This window comes from Macaca nemestrina, chromosome 4 (genome assembly GCF_043159975.1).
Source record: "Macaca nemestrina isolate mMacNem1 chromosome 4, mMacNem.hap1, whole genome shotgun sequence".
In the NCBI taxonomy this organism is placed as follows: Eukaryota; Metazoa; Chordata; class Mammalia; order Primates; family Cercopithecidae; genus Macaca; species Macaca nemestrina.
This window is the reverse complement of record NC_092128.1, coordinates 21,239,960-21,259,944: the sequence shown is the minus strand read 5'-3', so window position 1 is coordinate 21,259,944 and position 19,985 is coordinate 21,239,960. Positions and strand designations below refer to the sequence as shown.

The window sequence follows — 19,985 nt, the reverse complement described above, 5'->3', positions numbered from 1 at the left end:
AGACTGAGGCAATCAACGTGGAATCCTCCTAATCCTCTTCTGTGCCTCCAGTCACGGAGGAGTTACTCCCTGTTTCTTTGAACCGGCACAGCCCACCTCACCTACTAATCTTTCCTGCGGGCCCTCTCCTTTCTTTCCCTCGCGCTCACTGTTGGTGACTATGGTGATTTCTCTAACAGCCCAGAGCCCTGCGGGAAGAAACGGCATTTTCCAAAACTCTGGGCTTATACCCAGCTAAGCCATTACACCTCCCTCCTTCCTCCCCAAATGCTGAGCGCCTTTGCCAGTAGCCTGTTGTCATGGTTACTCTAATCTTTATCTGCTTTGCTTGCTAAACATGCTGGCTCTGCTCCAGCCCACCTCCTGGTTCTTCCCACCTCTGTGGCCTTCACTACTTCCCTCCACCCCATCCTCGTCCCCTTCCTTCCCTGAGGGATAAAAGGAAAGAAGAGTAATCACTGTTCCTTCCGCTCACCCCACTCCAGTCTACTGGATTTTATCAGGAGAGTTTCTTTTCTGTTCCCGAATGGAAAAGCACCACTTATGACAGCAACAAGCAGCACTTGAAAACGAAGGTTCTACACAGGCTCCAGAAATGGAGGAGAAAAGGAGAAAGGAGAGCCAGAAGGGGGAAGTCCAATAGGAACCATCTCAGTTGGCAAAAAGAAGCTGATGGCTAAAGTTATTTGACAGGCCTGCTGAGGTCGACTAATACCACTTCACCCAACAAGCCACCCCTCAGAATAAGACCTGACATCCTGCTTCACAGAGATAATCCTTCCCCTCCTCTTGCCTCCTCATGTTATATCCCTCCTTCCTTCCAGTCCAGAGGGATGACATTTCCACCTGTAGTCCAGGCAATTCCCTTTAGGCTGTTCTGGACTCTGTTATCTCATGCCTCCTTAGAGATCTTAATTCAACCAAAATTTCCTCTCTTGAATCTCAAACCAATTTCTCTCTACCTACTCTTTCCTCTCAGCATTGAAACACAATTTCCCATCTTAAAACAGCATCCCTTGTTGGTCCATATTACCCTCTGATAACTGGCCACTCACCTTTTTGGAAAGTCATCTCCCCTTTCTGTCTGTTTCTTCGTTTTGCCTTCAACCCACCGTGCAGTGGTTTGCTTCAGTACCATGCCAGAGCCAAGGTTAGGAAGGACTACCCCGTTAAATTCTGCGGGCCCTTTGTAGCCTTTTTACCACTGCATTTCCTAACAAGTGATTGTGGTGGTCAACACACAGGATTTTGGCATCCTTTCATTTATGTTCAAATCTTGGCCCTGGCATTTATCAACCGTGTGCCTTTAGTCAAGTTATTTACCCCTTCTGCTGCTTCAGTTTCGCCATATTTCCTTGACGTAAATAACAAGGGCTACCTCACCTGGTTATTGTGATGATTAAATGAGGCAACACTTGTAAAACAATCACAGCCGTGCTCACTCATAGAAAGTACACAGAAATCGTTAATGACTATTTTCTTACCTGAACCCCTCAGCAGCACTCAGCGATCTCTTCCTCTTGACACCCTTCACCATGTTCTCCTCTTTCTTCTTCTTTCACTGTATTTTCCCCCTTGGGCTCCCATTTGAAAGCCTCATTAGTTTTCTTTCATAGAGTAGTCCACAGATTCCTGTTGTGGGCCATCTGTTCCTCTCAATCTAAACATTCTCCCCGAGCAATCTGAGTTCTACCCAAGACTTTAACTACTATAGTAGATGGTGGGCCCGCAAATCTGTATGTTCCTGCAAACTTCTCTCCTAGACTCCAGACCCATATATCTGCCTACTGAATATCTCCGCCTCAATGTCTCACCAGCAGCCTAAACTCAACTTGACCAAAGCAAGATTCTATCCCAATAAATGGCACCACCGAGAAGCCCAAGCCTGAAAACTGGTGCCATCAATCATCTCGTCCTCATCCCTCATTTTCTACGTCCAGGTAGTAATTAAACCCACTTGGTTCCACTTCAGTCTCTCTCAAGCCAATAGCTATCTACTATTACTGATGTTTTTAAGGCACTCATGATTTCTGGCCTAGATTATCAAAAGTATTTACCCCTCTCAAATCATTCCATATACGGTAGCCAGAACAGCCCACTTTAATGCCAATATGACCATATTCATTCCCGATATTAAATCTCCAATAGTTCCCCATGGTCTATAAGAGTATATCCCAAACTTAACTAGCAATCTTCTTAATGGATTCCTGGGACACACTCTGACACACCTGAAATCAGATTTTCCAAGAAAGTGGCCTGAGAACATTTGTAACAAGGGCCAAGTGATTCTAATGATGAGGTAAGTTTGGAAAATGCTGGCCTCTGAGATAAAAGAGCATGCCCTTTATGTTACGACTGCTCCTTTTTAGAGTATCCCTACAGTCTTTCTCACATTCTATACTCCAGCAGCAGGGAACACTAAAGTGAGAAAAATATGTAACACCTCTCTCTCTTCCAGTTCTCTGCCATTGATGAGCATTGCAAATTGGTTTTCCATGTTGTCTCACACCCAGGTCCTGGTTATGACACCATTATAGTTGCTGCCTGAATGTGGAACACCCTCACCCCAGCATGGATCACAGCTAACTCATTTTTTTCAAAACCATTCAAATATCACCTTCCCCAGATATCTGATCTCCTTGCTTGGTTCAATAGCTCTCCCCAAGCCCTCAACCACCTCAAGCTTTCATGAAATCCATTTCATGTGTGCTCCTGTAGCATCCTGGGCTGACCTCCACCAAAGTATTACAGGATACATCTGCCTCTTGCTCTCCCTGCTATGGCAAGTGCATCTCCTGATCTCAGAACCTAGTCTGTTCCAGACAAATAGGGAATTTCATATTGTGGAGTGAGTGACAAAGAATGATTCCAGTAGGCTTTAGCTCCATTGCCCAGCTATTCATATCTGTTCAAAACTTTATGGCCTCATCCAAAGTATTCATTTTCCCTCCCAATTTCATATCACTTAGCATTTTGATTTCCATGTTCTCTTTATTCTCATCTAAACTGCTGATGAAAAGTGTCAAATCAGGGGCCAAGGTACAGAGCCCACATGAGAATTCTCTCTGGTTAGGTACTCATTCACTCAAGTGGTATGGTAAGGACTGGAAAGGGCTGGAAACTTTTATAGGCAACAGAATGACTACCGTCAAATGTCTGCCTGCCTGTGAAACACTGGAGAGGCCATTCAAACAAGAATGATGCTATCTGACTATCTGAAGGTCCTATTATACAGTTTATATGCACCAGTCTTGTCCAGGAAGCTACGGGTGTGAACTGACGTGCACATCAAAAGTCTTGCAGGATCCTAGATATGCCACCTCCGCTGTATTTGCTCTATTTAGGGCTTTGCAACTTAAATTTTCCCAAAAAGAAATCATGCTGCTTTGGCTTAACATTCTCAGTGGGCCAGTGTTTGCATTTAGGGATCACTCATCTCCTGTCCAACGACTCCCAAACTGCCTGTTTCATAACCTGTTCAAGAATGTTTTATGGAAATGATGTCAGATTCTCTCATCTACAGTGTGTGAAATCCACAGTATTCTCATTTTTGAAAACCTAGAAAATGTTTGCCTATCTCAGCTTTCCAGCTCCTGTCCGATTTATTATCCATGATTCTCCAAAGATTCTAAACAGTAATTTAATAGCTTCTCTCTGTACCTAGAATGTAATTCATCTGGCCTAAAAAGACGACTCATGTAGCTCAGGCCAGTGTTTCCTTACACCTTCCTCATCCAGAGAGAATTTCAGGCCATGCCTGTCTGCTCCAAGTCTCCAATAAGACCTCACCCTCCACATAGAGCAATTTTCAGTCTCTCGTAATAACTAGCAAAGCAGGCTATAATACTTCTAACCAGTAAGGATAAGGTAGTCTAGGCCTGAAAAACAGACCACTAAATAAGGGACAGATTGTCTACCTGCTTTGGCATTTGCTCAGTGTTTGCTATTGTCACGACGTTTATTTTAAGCCATTAAAAGTGTCAAGTGATGGCTCCTACACTGACTTTGATCAGATGCTATCACAGATCCAGGCACAGAGCCCGCAAATATTTAATAAATATGCAGTAGGTGGATGCTCACCCTAGATGTGAACGGTGTTGCCCTAGGACAGACCATATTCCTTAAAGTGCCCCTCCCCTCCTCTGACTCTTTAAGTCCAGGGTGGCCCCCTGGGAAGCCATGTTTTTAAAAAGCTTCCAGAGCACACCAGAATTATTGCTCCAGGTGAACAGATTCTGAACCTTTAAGTTAATTTCACCCTTCAGAAGGAATTTCTACATTGAGAAAGGGTCAGAGTTCCTTTTTCTGCCCTCTTTTTGCCAAATATACACATCTAAAAGAATTTGCAGAGAGCCAGGATGGCTCCTGTTTAACTTGTTTCATATATCCCCATAACATAGCATCCTTTGTAGCAGTACTTAATAAGGATCTGAAAGTTCATTTCGTTCATTTCCACCCAACTTCTCTTGTGCTAGTCCACAAGAGAAGTTCATTCAAAATCCCAGCACTTTGGGAGGCCGAGACGGGCGGATCATGAGGTCAGGAGATTGAGACCATCCTGGCTAACACGGTGAAACCCCGTCTCTACTAAAAAAAACCAAAAAACTAGCCGGGAGAGGTGGCGGGCGCCTGTAGTCCTGTAGTCCCAGCTACTCAGGAGGCTGAGGCGGGAGAATGGCGTAAACCCGGGAGGCGGAGCTTGCAGTGATCTGAGATCCAGCCACTGCACTCCAGCCCGGGCGACAGAGCGAGACTCCGTCTCAAAAAAAAAAAAAAAAAAAAAAAAAAAAGAAGTTCATTCAAGTCCTGCTTAGATGCCTCCAAAGGCAGGCCACTCACCACCCCAAAAGGCAGATGTCCTCTACTGACAGTGCTCTTCGGCAGTATGGCCTTTCCTCCTGGTTTGTCTAGGGTACTTGAAACAGCCCTGGTTTGTATCTTTTGTCCTGTTGTATTGAATAAACCTGGCTTTCACTCTGAATGTCCTGATTTGAAAGATCATACAGTGCCCATATTATTTTCCTGCAGCTCAGGATAAACCGTGAATGCCTTATCCTGAGCTATGAATATGTTCTCAGTCCCATCCCCACCTCCTACCTCTCCAATCTCTTTATCCAGTACTTCCTGCTTTCTACCCCTACCTATACCACAGAGAAATGGTCCCCTTCCACATTTTATCCAAGAGGCTACAGGGGCTTCTGGGTAACTTGCCTAAGTTTCACAGTTAATAAGGAGAAGACAGTTTTCTTTTCCATCTAAATATACTCAGTTTCTTCCATGGTTTCTCCTGAGACATGCTTCCAGACCATCAGGCACCTGCTAATTGCCCTTCTCTGGGCAAACATGAGGCACCAGGTGCGGTCCAACCATTGAAGACGGGTGTTACTTCCTGAGTTCAATACATTAACATTCCATTAATGCAGCTTTTTAGTTGCCTCAGTCAGATTTAGTGGCTTATATTGAGCTTTTAGTCAAATAAAACTTCAGTGTCTTTTTCTACCAGAACTACTGCCAGTAGAGTTTTTTCTCCCACCATTATGTATCATTGATTTTTTTATTCCAAAATAAGATTTTACATTTATCCCTTTGAAATGTCATTGTGTTATTTTTAACCTAGCATTCCAGCATATCCACATCATTTTGAGACATATTTTTGTCATCGATTACATTGGCCATCCTTTCCAGTTTTGTGTCTGCCACAAATTTGATGAGCATACTTTTGGTGCCCTCTTCCAACTTGCTGGCAAAGTCACTGCCCAGAGCAAGTCCAAGATCTGAGAATTTTAAAATGACCTCACTAATGATATTCCTTGTCTTGTCTGTGATGTGACAGTCTTCCAAAGAGCCTTCCTGCAGAAAGCGTTCACTTGTCAAGGTGTAGAACCACTGCCACCATCAGCCCTATGTAATGATAAATCAACATGAGAGTCTTCATAGAGATGATGCAACTGAATCCCACATCATTTACTAAAAAATTCAGCTAAGTAGCCCTCAGGTCTGGACGGACTCTAAGGACAGGCAGCACACCATATGGAGGCCTCCCGGAAGACCGCAGCCCCAAGTCACCCAACCTTCCCACTGGCTAAAGAGAGAAAGGAGATACACACTGTTGTCAATTTCACCCCCAAAGCTTTATCTATTTTCCTAGGAGAAGTCACATCTATACCTTACACTGGTATCAGGCATTTAAATCAGTATGGCAAGTCAGGTTTTCAGGAAATACCACTGAAAGGAAAAGGCCAAGAGAAGCTACTTGAACAGGAGATTTCCTAAATGTCAGATCTAGTTCCTGCTTGAAACCAACTCTCAGCCCCTTTCATTTACAGATGAAGATAAGAGGAGAAAAGAGCTAGAACAAGATTATTCAGGACTTGTAAGGAAATGAAGAAAGGTATACACCAGCAAAGCTCAAATAGAACGAAAAGTGAACCCTCAGGTTATTCTGAGACAAATATTATGGGATTCTACAGTCTAACGGGAAAATGAAGCAAACTCTAAGAAACAAACATTTCCAATAGTGATATAATCAGACTTCCATTAAAGATGGTTGTGTCAACATGATGTTCATCTCTACTCTCTTCCCAACCTCCAACATAATGAAAGTAATTAAGTTTTTTAAAAAAGTAAAGTTCCACGGGGACACAGAGAAATGGAGAGGTAGAAATAAATGTTAACAGTCTTCTAGAAGATGGAAAGTGAATTGACAAGTTATTACTAACCTATTAGCACAAAGAAAGCTACAACTCTCAAAGAGCAAAACCAAGAAAAGACAAGCCAATTTGCATGGAGCCCCTCAGAAAAGCTGAGGAATTGGAGGAGGAATTGGAAGTGTCATGGACTTCCTCCAGGGCAGAGAGAATCTTCTTCCTTATCTCCTCCTTCCCACTCAGCACACCTAAGGCAGGAGAGGAGAAATTGAAAGAGGGATCATCAAGAACTAGAGACTCAAATAGGGAGGGCTTGCAGAGTGGTGAGGGTGGTGCATGGGTAAATGTGAGTCTGAAAATGGAGAATGGAGTGGAAGTCAACACCCACAATGAGATCTTTCTGTTTCCTGCTCCAAACTTGGCTCCCATAACACCTGCAGCAGGTGTGTAGCCCCAGGAACAAGTCTGGGTGGTTCTATTCTGGAGATTCTGGCCAGCCCATGGGAAAAGCTTCCAGATGTTAACATCTGAGGATCCTCCAACTGTACAGATCTGTGATCCTAGACCACTCTGCAGCGGGGGGCCACTATCAGAAGAGCCTGGGCCACCCACAGAAGGTGTCCTGTCAGCTCTTCAGAGCCTTGTTCATGTATGTGACCTGATGGGGGGCCACTACCAGAAGAGCCTGGGCCACCCACAGAAGGTATCCTGTCAGCTCTTCAGAGCCTTGTTCATGTATGTGACCTGATGGCTGCAGATCTCCTGCCATTGCAGGAAAGCTACCAATATGAAAGACAGGGCCAAAGTACTCAATAGGAAGAAAGAACTGAAAAATAAAAGAACATGACAAAAATAAGAAACAGCTACTGAGATTTTAAAGTGTCACAGGGGAAAAACAACTCTTTGGTAAGAGTTAAAAGATAAAGCAATCTCCCAGAATGTAGGTCAAAGGTAATGAAGAGATAAAGGTAAGAAAATTAGAGGATATGGCCGGGCGCGGTGGCTCAGGCCTGTAATCCCAGCACTTTGGGAGGCCGAGACGGGCGGATCACGAGGTCAGGAGATCGAGACCATCCTGGCTAACACGGTGAAACCCTGTCTCTACTAAAAATATAAAAAATTAGCTGGGCGTTGTGGCGGGCACCTGTAGTCCCAGCTACTCGGGAGGCTGAGGCAGGAGAATGGCTTAAACCCGGGAGGCGGAGCTTGCAGTAAGCTGAGATCCGGCCACTGCACTCCAGCCTGGGTGACAGAGCGAGACTCCGTCTCAAAAAAAAAAAAAAAAAGAAAAAAGAAAATTAGAGGATAAATTCAGGAAATACAACTTCCATCTAGTAAGAGTTCCAGAAGAGAAGAGTAGAGAAGAGAAGAGAAGAGAAGAGAAGAGAAGAGAAGAGAAGAGAAGAGAAGAGAAGAGAAGAGAAGAGAAGAGAAGAGGGAGAAGAGATAATAGTATACATGTGGCTCCACTCTGAATAGTATTTATAAAACCTTAATCATTTAAAAAGTGTAGTGGTTAAAAGTAGACTCTGGAGCCTGATTTACTTTGGTTTGAAATCTGGCTCCACCAACTACTACCTATATGACTTTGGAAAGTTAGTTAACCCAGGTCTCAATGTCCATATCTGCAAAACAGAAAGAATGACAGTATCTGCTTTATATGGTTGCTATGAAGATTAGTTAACACATGTCTAAAGCTCTTCTTTCTTTCACCCAGAAAATACATAATAAAGGTGAGCTATTGTTTAAAATATTACATAATATTCCAGTATGGGAGGCAGAAGAATCACTGAAGCCGGGACTCCAAGACCAGACTGGGCAACATAGCAAGATCCTTTCCCTACAAAACAAACACAAACAAACAAAAAAAACAAATAATCTGATCATTAATCTAACCAAGAACTTTGATGTACATATATAAGGAAGCTACAGAAAGAGGGAGTATGTTAAGTGGACACAAGATGTTCATCTAAAATGGTACCATCTCATAGAAAGATGATAGTATTAGGTACCGACCTAATACTATCAACTTGGCAAAACCGAAATTACTTTTGCACCAACCTAATAGATAATGTCTGCAATCGGCAAACCAAATTATCATAGCATAAACATAGTATTTAGAAACACGGATGTAAATAAATACCAGAAGGATAAGATAGAGAAATGGAAAGTTGCTGTCAGGGGAGCAGGACTCAATAGTAGGGACGGAGTGAGGCATAACAATGTGAATACTTTATTTTTAGAATCATTTAAAAACACACATATTTTAAATAGCTTCGTCACACTGAGCTAAAACCCAGAGGGATGACAAGAGACGACTCTCAAGAAGCAGCTTCTGCAAAAGCTAAGCACCAATTCTGAGCAAAAAATATCCTTTCCAGCTGCTTTAAAACCAAACAAAAAGTAAGCAGAGGGCGCATTTCCAGGGGAAAGGGAGGCAACCCGACTGCATGCACGCACAGACCCCGGGCAGAATCACACTGTGCCTCATTACATAAGGTGCCCTGAATCTTTGCCCCATCCTGCCTTTCTCTGGCCCCTTTTTCCCTGTATCCTTGCCTTCCTCCTGCAAAGCCAACCTTCTTTGGGCTGCCTCCTTCACACTCGGGAAGAAAAAAACTTGCAGCCGCCTGGTTGAATGGCTATCAAATTGTGTTCTGGAGTCTTCCGCAGTTCCTATTCAATGGTCTATATGGCGGCTTCATCAGAGAAACAGATTCTTGCAGAGGAAGCATTTCTTTTAGAAGCTGAGGTGTTAGCACTCTGTATTCTGAGGCACGTTGTAATAGTCATTGTCAGAGGTGCCAGCAGATGAAAATACCAGTCACTATAAGAGATTTCTGAAGAAGTCAGAAAAAAAAGTCAATTTTGTCTTCTCAAAAAATAGAAAGTGGGTCAGGAAATTCTGAGAAAAGACAGTATTTATGCATAGGGATTTCGCATTCTGATTACGGAGCCCTACTACATGATAATAATCCCTTGCCGCTTTTGCGACACCCAAAAGAGACATGGGAGAAAATGCAAAAGAAGCCAGGACATGTTAGACTCGATAGATCAACTCTGACTGTAGCAGATCCAGCAATGGCGGTTGAGGGTAAAGTTCTGTAAGAAGAGTTTGGTGCTAAATGTCCCTGAAAATTTGGAACTAAAGGGAAAGCTATCTGAGTCAAAGAAATGGGTTTCAATGGAATGGGAAAGAACTGGATTAATCAGCAAGGGAAGATCAAACTAGTACCATTCACTGAGTGATAACAATTAAGAATTAGTTTTGTCACTAAAAGCAATTGCAACAAAAGCCAAAATTGACAAATGGGATCTAATTAAACTAAAGAGCTTCTGCACAGCAAAAGAAACTACCATCAGAGTGTACAGGCGACCCACAGAATGGGAGAAAATTTTTGCAATCTACTCATTTGACAAAGGTCTAGTATCCAGAATCTACAAGGAACTTAAACAAATTTACAAGAAAAAAACAAACAACCCCATCAAAAAGTAGGCAAAGGATATGAACAGACACTTCTCAAAAGAAGACATTTATGCAGCCAACAAACATGAAAAAAAGCTCATCATCACCGGTCATTAGAGAAATGCAAATCAAAACCACAATGAGATACTATCACATGCCAGTCAGAATAGCAATTGTTAAAAAGTCAGGAAACAATAGATGCTGGCAAGGCTGTGGAGAAATGGGAACACTTTTACAATGCTGGTGGGAGTGTAAATCAGTTCAACCATTGTAGAAGACGGTGTGGCGATTCCTCAAGGATCTAGAACCAGAAATACCATTGGACCCAGCAATCCCATTACTGGGTATATACCCAAAGGATTATAAATCATTGTTCTATAAAGACACATGCACATATATGTTTACCATAGCACTATTTACAATAGCAAAGACTTAGAACCAACCAAAATGCCCATCAGTGATAGACTGGATAAAGAGAATGTGGCACATATATACCATGGAATACTATGCAGCCATAAAAAAGAATGAGATGTGCTTTGCAGGGACATGGAGGAAGCTGGAAGCCATCATTCTCAGCAAACTGACACAGGAACAGAAAACCAAACACTGCATGTTCTCACTCATAAGTGGGAGTGAAACAAGGAGAACACATGGACACAAGGAGGGGAATATCACACACCAGGGCCTGTCTGGGAGTTGGAGGCAGGGGAGGGAGGGTATTAGGACAATGCATACGGGGCTTAAAACCTAAATGACGGGTTGATAGGTGCAGCAAACCACCATGGCACACGTATACCTATGTAACAAACCTGTACATTCTACACATGTATCCCAGAACTTACAAGTAAAATAGAAAAAAAAAAAAAAAGAATTAGTTTTATAAAAATCAATAAATTATACTCTGTGGGTTTTAATAAAACATTTTAGGACCTTTTTAGCTTATTTATTTAAAATCTCAATATCATATAGTCTTGAAGTGAACCAAAAAATCAGAAAGAGTTACCTGCTTTATCTATGGTATGTGAGGCAAGCCTTGAATGAGTAAATAAAGAGTGAATCTGCGTGATCGTCAGCTTCCATTTTGGTATAATTCTGCTTCTTATTCCCAATCTGGGTTTATGTTTTATCTTTGCAATTATATTCATACTTTATTTATTTATTTTTATTTATTTATTTATTTTGAGATGGAGTCTCGCCTCTGTCACCTAAGCTGAAGTGCAGTGGTGCGATCTCAGTTCACTGCAACCTCCGCCTCCTGGGTTCAAGTGATTCTCCTGCCTCAGCCTCCTGAGTAGCTAGGATCACAGGTGTGTGCCACCATGCCCAGCTGATTTTTGTATTTTTAATAGAGACAGATGTTGGCCAGGCTGGTCTCAAACTCCTGACCTCAGGTGATCCACCCGCTTCAGCCTCCCAAAGTGCTGGGACTACGGGTATGAGCCACTGTGCCTGGCCAACTTTCTTAAAATCTCTAACACAGCATTTACCTACTAGTTAGTGGAAACAAGAGTCACATTGCATCATAGGTATTCCAGATACTTTTAATGATGTGGAAATCACAAACCCATAAAATTAAGTATGCCAGAAAGCAGTTTTGTACACATTTAAGTAAATTCTCTCTTAAACAAGAGAAAGGAATAGACAGATACCAATAAACATGCATCTTTATCTCCACAATATTTTAATGATATGTTTCAATGACATTTTAAAAAATCATCATGACTTGATACAATTGTTGGTAAACAAAGTGATGCCACTAGGGTCTTCATGGACGGCCTCATTAACTACTGAACAATGTGACAGATTCATTCAAATATGTCTAACAGACCCTGGGTGAGTCTGGAAGCTTTGGCAGTAAAACCAGAAGGACTCAGCCTGTGAGGGATGGTTGGTTTGTCTCCAATTCGAACTGGGAAATACCTTCTAATAAGATGACACTGTTCTTGGGAATTCCAGAATCATTAAAAGGCAGTGGAAATCACTGGGTGTGGGAATTGGCAGCTGTGGGCTTCTGGAAATAACGTCCTGGCACTTACACGACCTTGTTCCAATTCAGAGTTAAGGCTGCTCTACACTGTGTGCATTCGTGTCCGTAAAGAAAGTAGCAAAATAAAAATCATGACTGGTTTTTAGGCCTCACTCTTTGCAGTCTCCTTCTTCATTCCCGAATCTTCCATGTTGGGAAAATTAAGGTAACAAGAAAATCTCATCTGTTCTTTTTCCACTAAATCCAAAATTATGACACATAACTCCGTTGAAATACACACATCATAAAGGTAGAATTTTAAAACAAAAGGCCGAATAAAATGGAGAGGAAGATACTTAACTCCATGGCTACCTCTCTCTTAGGCAGCATCATATTATTTAAATATCATCTGCTTTTGGTCTGTCCTGTCTCCCCAACTAGACTGTGAATTCACATGCAAGAGCTACTCCTGATTCACCCCAGAGCCCTGGGTGACCGGCACAGTGTCCGACACAAGGCACTCAAGAGATCGCACTTAAACTGGACTGGGCCTACTTAAGGGAGGTATCAAAAAATATTAAAGTAATACATACATCTGGTTAGAAAAAAGAAAGCCTGCAGAATGGTTTACAGTGAATGGCCTAAGCCCCCAGATCTGTTCCCCATCCTGCTCACTAAAGGCAACCACTCTTAACTATGAGAATTTGTTTTGAAGGTTTCATCACATGTATTGCTAATTCATAAAAAAAAGAAGAAGAAAAAGAATGCCAGTTTCAAATTATTCATGTCTCTTTACTTAAATAGACCCAAAATATTTGGAAACACTGTCAGCAGTTATTCCAAATTGTTGTATTCATACATTCAACAAACATATATTGTTTGCATTAAAAGTTATGGCATTTCTATTTTCGTACTTTCATCAACACAGACAAGCTTTCTTCCCCACTTAGGATGAAGAAGGTATAAGTCAGTGTGACCCTAGAATGAGTGGGGACAAAACACATCAGAACTAGACAATGGGGGTGGAGGGAGGAAGGGTGAGTCAGTGTCACAATGGAATAAGCTGCTCTATGAGTTACTGGTGCAGGATGGGGGTGAATTGCCAGATGCAGGAATCCACTGCCTTTTCTGCTTACTTCTCAGCAAGTGACACTGTACGAGAAGGGACCCATGGGTCAATTACATTATACCACATTTCACTTCTACAAACTGTGTACCAAAGCGGCTCCATGATTCACGGAACAGTCCTCTTATTCTGAACCGTGAAATCATCTGCAAAATCCTTGGAATTATTTATAATGGGATTTATTTCATATTAGCAAAAACAAATGCATAAAATAGTACCACATTTATAGCACAGAAGGGTAGGAAAAACTCTGCAAAGACAGAACACTTTGGGAAAACCCTCACACCAGTAAGGGGGAATAAATAATGAACTTGTCAAGAAGATACCATCAGGCGCTTGGCCAGAGAAACATATCACTGCCTTAGAGTGTCGGCCCCTGAAGGGGTATTCTGATCCCCAGGAAAAGCTGGAGCCCTGAAACCCGGTGACCCTGAGGGACCCTCCTCTCAGGATGCTTTAATAGATCTGTGAGGGCACACAGGAATTGAGAGACAGGATGTGGATCAGGGAGCTGAACCAAATAGGCAGCTATTGGTAAATAAAGAAAGACAACAAGCCAATTCAGAAAAATTCTGTTGGCAGGATTCAAATCTATCTACTGCAAGAAGATCATATTCTACATAAAGTGAAGGAGAACCCAAGGTCTAGAAAGAAAACCAAGCCAATAATAAAAACCAAACTACAAAAAAAAAAAAAAAGAAGAAAAGAAAAGAAAGAAACTAATGTTTTCCAAATGCTTCATAGGAGAAAGCTTTTCCAAAGTTAATCTGAATGATCCCTTGTTACAATACTAACCTGTAGACATTATTTTCATTTTATGGATGAGGAGACTGAGGCACACAGAGGCTATATAGCCTGCTAAGGGCCACAGAAGGAGTAAAGTGATTGAGATCCAAGGCTGCCTGACTCTAAATCCATGTTCCTTCTATCACAACAAGGTGGATGTCTAGAAGGCGAGAAAAATCATATATCTAAACCCATAGACATTATGTATGGTAATACTTCTGAGGTTAACAAACAAATAAGCAAGTCCGCCTCAGTGAGATGTCACCAAACTTTTTCAGTCACTTAAACTTACTTTCTTAACGGGGTCCCTTATACTATTTCCTGGGTGACTAATTTTGGCCAGTGTTTTATAATTTTATATAATGTTAAAATCTAACAGATTCAGGATTGAATAAAAAAGTTACAATCATAATCAGAGCAACATGAAAAGGTATATTAAAAACATTTTCACTGTTGGAAAAGGGGAAATTCATGTTATTTCCTATTTTCCAAACTGTTTAAAAAAAAAAAAATCAAACTTTGAAATAGGTCAAAGAGAGATTTTCTTAGAAGGTTACATGTTTGTGAAAACAGAGGAAGCTAAACATTTCCATGCAATTTCCACTATACCAAATCAACTCAGAAGGTTCTTTTTTCCTACTGTTAAAAAAAAATTAAAATGTCCATCTTTATGTGAATGAGGATAATAAAGTTGCACCCACTATTCTCCTTATGTTAATGTGTCTGCAAAACACACGTTTCCCATTACCCTCCCCCAACACACACACACAGTAAAAAATAAAATTGAACTCAACCTTCGCCCCATCCAGGGGTGCTTTTCCTTCCAGCGGTCCCACATTCTAAGTTGCCAGGAGTCGTCGAGTGCTCAAGAAGCCTCCCTTACCGAGTGGCATCTCCTCCAAACACACCACCTGATTCGTAGCGAAACATGGCCCGCCAGGTAAAGTAACAGCTACCCTTTGCCTTCTTTCCTCCTGTGAGCAACCCTTCTCTTCTCTTCCTGACCCTCTTGTGTTAAGGTCCTATATGAAAAGGAGGAGGGAAGGGCTTAAAGGAGAACGAGAAGGAGAAGCAGGAGTCAAGATTTCTGTGACATCACAGGACTGTTATGAGTGGCTGCTAACCATTTCTGAAAAGACATGAAAATTCTTCATCTGCCATCAATATCTATAAGCCGTTCTGAAGTCTTTCCATTCAGCAGTTTTTCCAGGCAGGTCTCCTCACATGTTTTTTTTTTCTTTTTCTTTTTCTTTTTTTTTTTATTATTTTTTTTTTAGCACACTAAGCTGACTCAGACTCACAGGCAGAAGTTCTGACTCATTTTTCTTTTCTTTTTTTTTAGACTCCTGGAGTCCTGAAAAGGTGTGCTCCATGTGGCATTATTAGTTCTTCTCATATAAGTGGGAAAAACCCGTCCAAAGATTAAGTCATGAAGCTATAATCTTTAACTCTTAGAAAAATGCAAAACATTCCTGGGAGGACCATAATGAAACAAGGATGACAATCAAGAAGTTTTATCAAAATTTGATAGGCAGGCACTCATTCCAGACAAGGAAATACTGACTTCTCTGGACCACCAACCTTTCTTCTTCTCCTTCACTTTCTACCAAGGTACCTCTGCCATTCCCCTGTCTTGTCTACCTGAGGTTATGTGGCTATAAAACTTCATGGTGCCAAATCCTCAAATGAATTTTAGAATTAATTTAGTGCTCACCTGTGTTTGCATCTGGGTTTATATTTTCAGGTGATAATATGTATGTCAGTGCATGTGCACACGGGATGTGTGTAGTTACTTATAAGTGGGCAAGTTCTTGATTGGCACACCTACTTTGAACCGACAATTCTTCGTCTATAAGTCTATCTTACAAAAGTATTCACCGAAGCAGACAATGATGTAAGAGAATGTTTCAGCAACATTACGTGTAATAGCAAAACACTGGAAACATTTAAACAGTAGGGAACTTGGTAGATAAACTTATATCCATATTATGGGATACTATCCTATCATTAGATACAATAAAGTAGACTTATTATATTCTCACAGGGAAAGATATCAAAAGTATATTCTTTTCCTTTTTCTCTTTTTTTGGCGGCGTTTCACTCTTGTTGCCCAGGCTGGAGTGCAATGGCATGATCTCGGCTCGCTGCAACCTCCGCCTCCTGGGTTCAAGTGATTTTCCTGCTTCAGCCTCCCAAGTAGCTGGGATTATAGGCATGTGCCACCACGCTCAGCTAATTTTGTATTTTTAGTAGGGATGGGGTTTCTCCATGTCGGTCAGGCTGGTCGCAACCTCTTGACCTTAGGTGATCCACCCACCTCAGCCTCTCAAAGTGCTAGGATTACAGGCGTGAGCCACCACACCCACCCAAAAGTATATTCTTAAATGAAAGAAGCAAGTGGCAGTACAATGCAATGAGTAAATCATTGGAATAGATTGATGTGTTTCCCTGTTTCAAATCATGGTTGATACAAGGCCATCACTTAGCTACCGACAGCTGCATCAAACAAAAGATCATACCCATTAAAAATCAATAAATGCTTTGAAAATTATTGGAATAGTTTGATGAATGATTTAACCTCTAACATAGATCACCTGGTAGGCAATTATATATAGTTTGGTCTGCCTAAAGAATAGAACATATTTTTAAGTGCTAAGTTTTACATTACCATGCAGTGGTTAAACATTTTGACCATCATCTTACTTCACGTGTGTGTGTTTATTCATAGATGCTTAGAAAAACTATAGAAGGATTACACAACACAGAAAATGGTTAAGTGTGGTTACCTCTGAGGGTAGGGGAAGAGGTATATCTGAGGAAGGTGTACTTAAAGAAGAAACTTCTGTTTTTCATTTTATATTATCTATTTCATACAACCAGGCAATCGGCCATCTATGATTTGTATAGGGTAACTTAATGGAAGAAGTGGATTATCAGTGTCTTAAAGCATGACAGTAGGAGAAAGCCCTTGTGATAAATGACAGATATTCGAGGCAGCAGGTGTATGTGGGAGAGGCTCAAAGCAAAAATGGACTGAAGAAGAAGAAAAACACAAGAGAAAAGGAGGAGTAATGAGGTAATAATTGTAAGAAAAGGCCTTTTAAAAAAGCTAGGCATGATGGCTGATGCCTATAACCCAGCAGTTTGGGAGGCTGAGGCAAGAGAAATGCTTGAGGCCAGGAGTTCAAAACCAGCCTAGGCAACATAGAAAGACCCTATTTCTAAAAAAAAAAAAAAAAAAAAAAAAAAAAAAAAACACCTTTTTTTGTAATTAGCTGGGCATGGTGGCACGTACCTATAGTCCCAGCTAATCAGTAGGCAAGAGCAGATGATTGCTTAAGCCGAAGAGTTTGAGGCTACAGTAAATTATGATCATGCCACTGCGCTTCAGCCCAGGCAGCAGAGTGAGACCCCCATCTCTTCAAAAAAGAGTGAGGCGGGAGAAACTTTAGTGTATATGCATCGTAGTAATAGGGAATTCTATGGCATTATTTTAAAAAGTGGAAAAGGCATTGTCTGCTCAGCAACAATAACTTACATGAAAACAGTAATTAAAATTGGGTTTCCACCAAGAAAGAATCTCCATAAAAAGTATACAATGCCTATATCATTATGTAGCAGTCAAAAAGAAACAAAGAAAGGCTGACATGTCCAGGAAAATGTGAAAGGATTCTGACTCCCTGTGTCTCATAGCAGCGACGGCTATGGTTTAGCTCCCTCAGTGTTCCTCTGTGTCATACTGTGGCCACACAAATTAAAGCTTCAAGAGCTGCTTCATTTTTGAAATCAGAATCAGCCCTTTCCTTTGTGTTCATAAAACTTTAAGTCATATCTCAGCAGGTGAAATATCTGCATCACTGACTCTTTAGTTATTTACTATGTCACTGCTTTTGACTCATCAATGTCTTTTATTCTCTTTAAAGAATTCTTCTATTTATATAAATATGTTTTTAAATCTTCACCTGGTTCATTTTGTGAGGCTCCTGGAAAGCTTTCCTCTGGATAACTGAGGCATTTCTGTGGTTCTAACTTTATCTTGTTAATCGCATATTGGTATTTAAATATCCAGTGCCATGAGTGAGAAGACAAAGGGAAAATATTTAGGAATGACCAGATACCTAAAATTTAGTCATAAATACACCTAAAATGCAACCATCCTGTGACTATTCAGTCCGTTCACCCTCCCTTATTTCCTCAACAAGAATACTAGGCAATTGGCAATCACAGGTAAGACATGGATCCTATCAAGGCATACACAGCTCACAGTGTAATAAGTGATTAAACAACTAAATACAAGTTGATGAGTTCTAAACATAACGAAAACAATAGGAACTAAAACATAACAAGACATAACAAAAACATAAGAAAACATAACAAAAACAATAGGAAAATATGAAAGTATGAGTAGCCCACTTCAATAAAGCCCAGAAGTTTTCTCCAATGGGTTGGTGCTTTGAGCTGACTTTTGAAGAAGCAGGAGTTAGCCAGGCTACAAAGAACGTACAGGCATTTTAGTCAGGATCATGATATAAGCCCAAGAAGGGGAGACTTTTAAGGGAAGGGTATGTCTAGGGAATGCCAAATGGTTCAATAAAGCCAGAGAGTGCATGGGATAAGTGAGGAGGAATCTAAAAAAGGAAGATAAGAAAGTAAAGAGAAAGCAACGCCAAGAGTCATTGATGGGCTTTCTACCAGAAAATGGTTTGCTTGGGTTTGCTTTTTTGAAAGATTACTTAGGGGACAATGGGCAGGTGTGTCAGAGGGAGATGAAAGAGGCGGCAAGAAGGAGGTTCTCTGTCTTCTGTTAAGAGCAAAGCAGCTAGGTCAGAACAATTGTTCCACAGATAACAATTTTTAGATCTGGACAATTTTTAAAAAACTACTCAAAGGCACTACAAATTGAACATGGTTAGGCAAAATCTGGAGCAGAGACCACCATTAAAAGACAAACTGCAATGAATGAAATTTGCAAGTTTGCAAATATTTGCCTGTGAGCACTCCCAATTTGCACATAGCTGGGGTTACAGAAAGCCTCAGTTTCCTTACTTGATCAAGGTATCAGATAACTTAGGGGAAGGCAAAACTACAGAAAGTTAGGGGGAATATGTTGAATAGGGAGAAGTCACAAAGGCAGTGAGCCCTAAAATCTGCAAATAAATCTCTCTCCCAAATCACTGACTAAAAAATTAACTATACATACAAGTTAATCTTCTAAGTCAATGAAATCCCAATTATAACCCCAGCAGGGCTTTTGAAAATAAAAATTGACATGTTAATTCTAAAATTTATTTCGAAATGTAAAGGATCCAGAATACGTTAATCTTGAAAACAGAAAAAAGATGGAGAATTTATACCACATGACTTGAAATTTACTTTAAACCTACAGGGTAGTATTGGCATAAAGACAGAAAAATAGATTAACAGAACAGAATAGAGAGTCCAGAAATAGTACAAGTCTATAGTCAATTGATTTTTGAAAAAGTCACCAAAGAAATTCAATAAAGCAAGGAGAGTCATTTCAACAAATTATGCTGGAACAGCTAGATGTCCATATGGAAAAAAAAGAATGAACCTCAACCTCTTATCTTATAGAAAGCATAAAAATTAATTCAAGATGAATCATAGACCTAAGTGTGAAAGCTAAGACACAAAATTTTTAGAAGAAAACAGAAGAAGATCTTCGTGACTTGCAGATAAGTAAAGATTTCTCAGAAGGACACAGAAAATAATATCATTTTTTAAAGTTTTGCTTATAAAAATTACATTAAGAAAATTAATAGGTATGCTTCAGATTGCAAAAACAATTTACCATCGATGAATCTGATAAACGATTTGTATCCAGACTTTTTTTAACTCCTGCAACTACTAATAAACATTTTTAAACAATTAAAAATAGTCAAAAATAAAAACTTGAACAGACATTTGACAAAAGAATTACCCAGTCTGTGGTATTCTGTTATAGCCATAAAAACAGACTAAGACAGTTCATAAGTT

The 19,985-nt window shown here is 40.6% G+C and overlaps 1 protein-coding gene across 16 annotated transcripts in view; it reads right to left on the bottom strand.

The window, feature by feature from the left end:
- LOC105471320 (diacylglycerol kinase iota) overlaps nt 1–19,985 on the bottom strand; it is a 453,152-nt gene that overhangs the window by 363,493 nt on the left and 69,674 nt on the right. Inside the window, exon 1 of one of the 16 annotated variants that reach the window (XM_071094427.1) lies at nt 14,786–17,207. The exons of the other annotated variants lie outside the window; for them this stretch is intronic. Coding sequence (XP_070950528.1) covers nt 14,786–14,829 — 44 coding nt within the window. The 5' untranslated portion in view covers nt 14,830–17,207. Of the gene's footprint in view, nt 1–14,785; nt 17,208–19,985 lie in introns of those variants that run through there. 16 annotated transcript variants of the gene reach the window in all.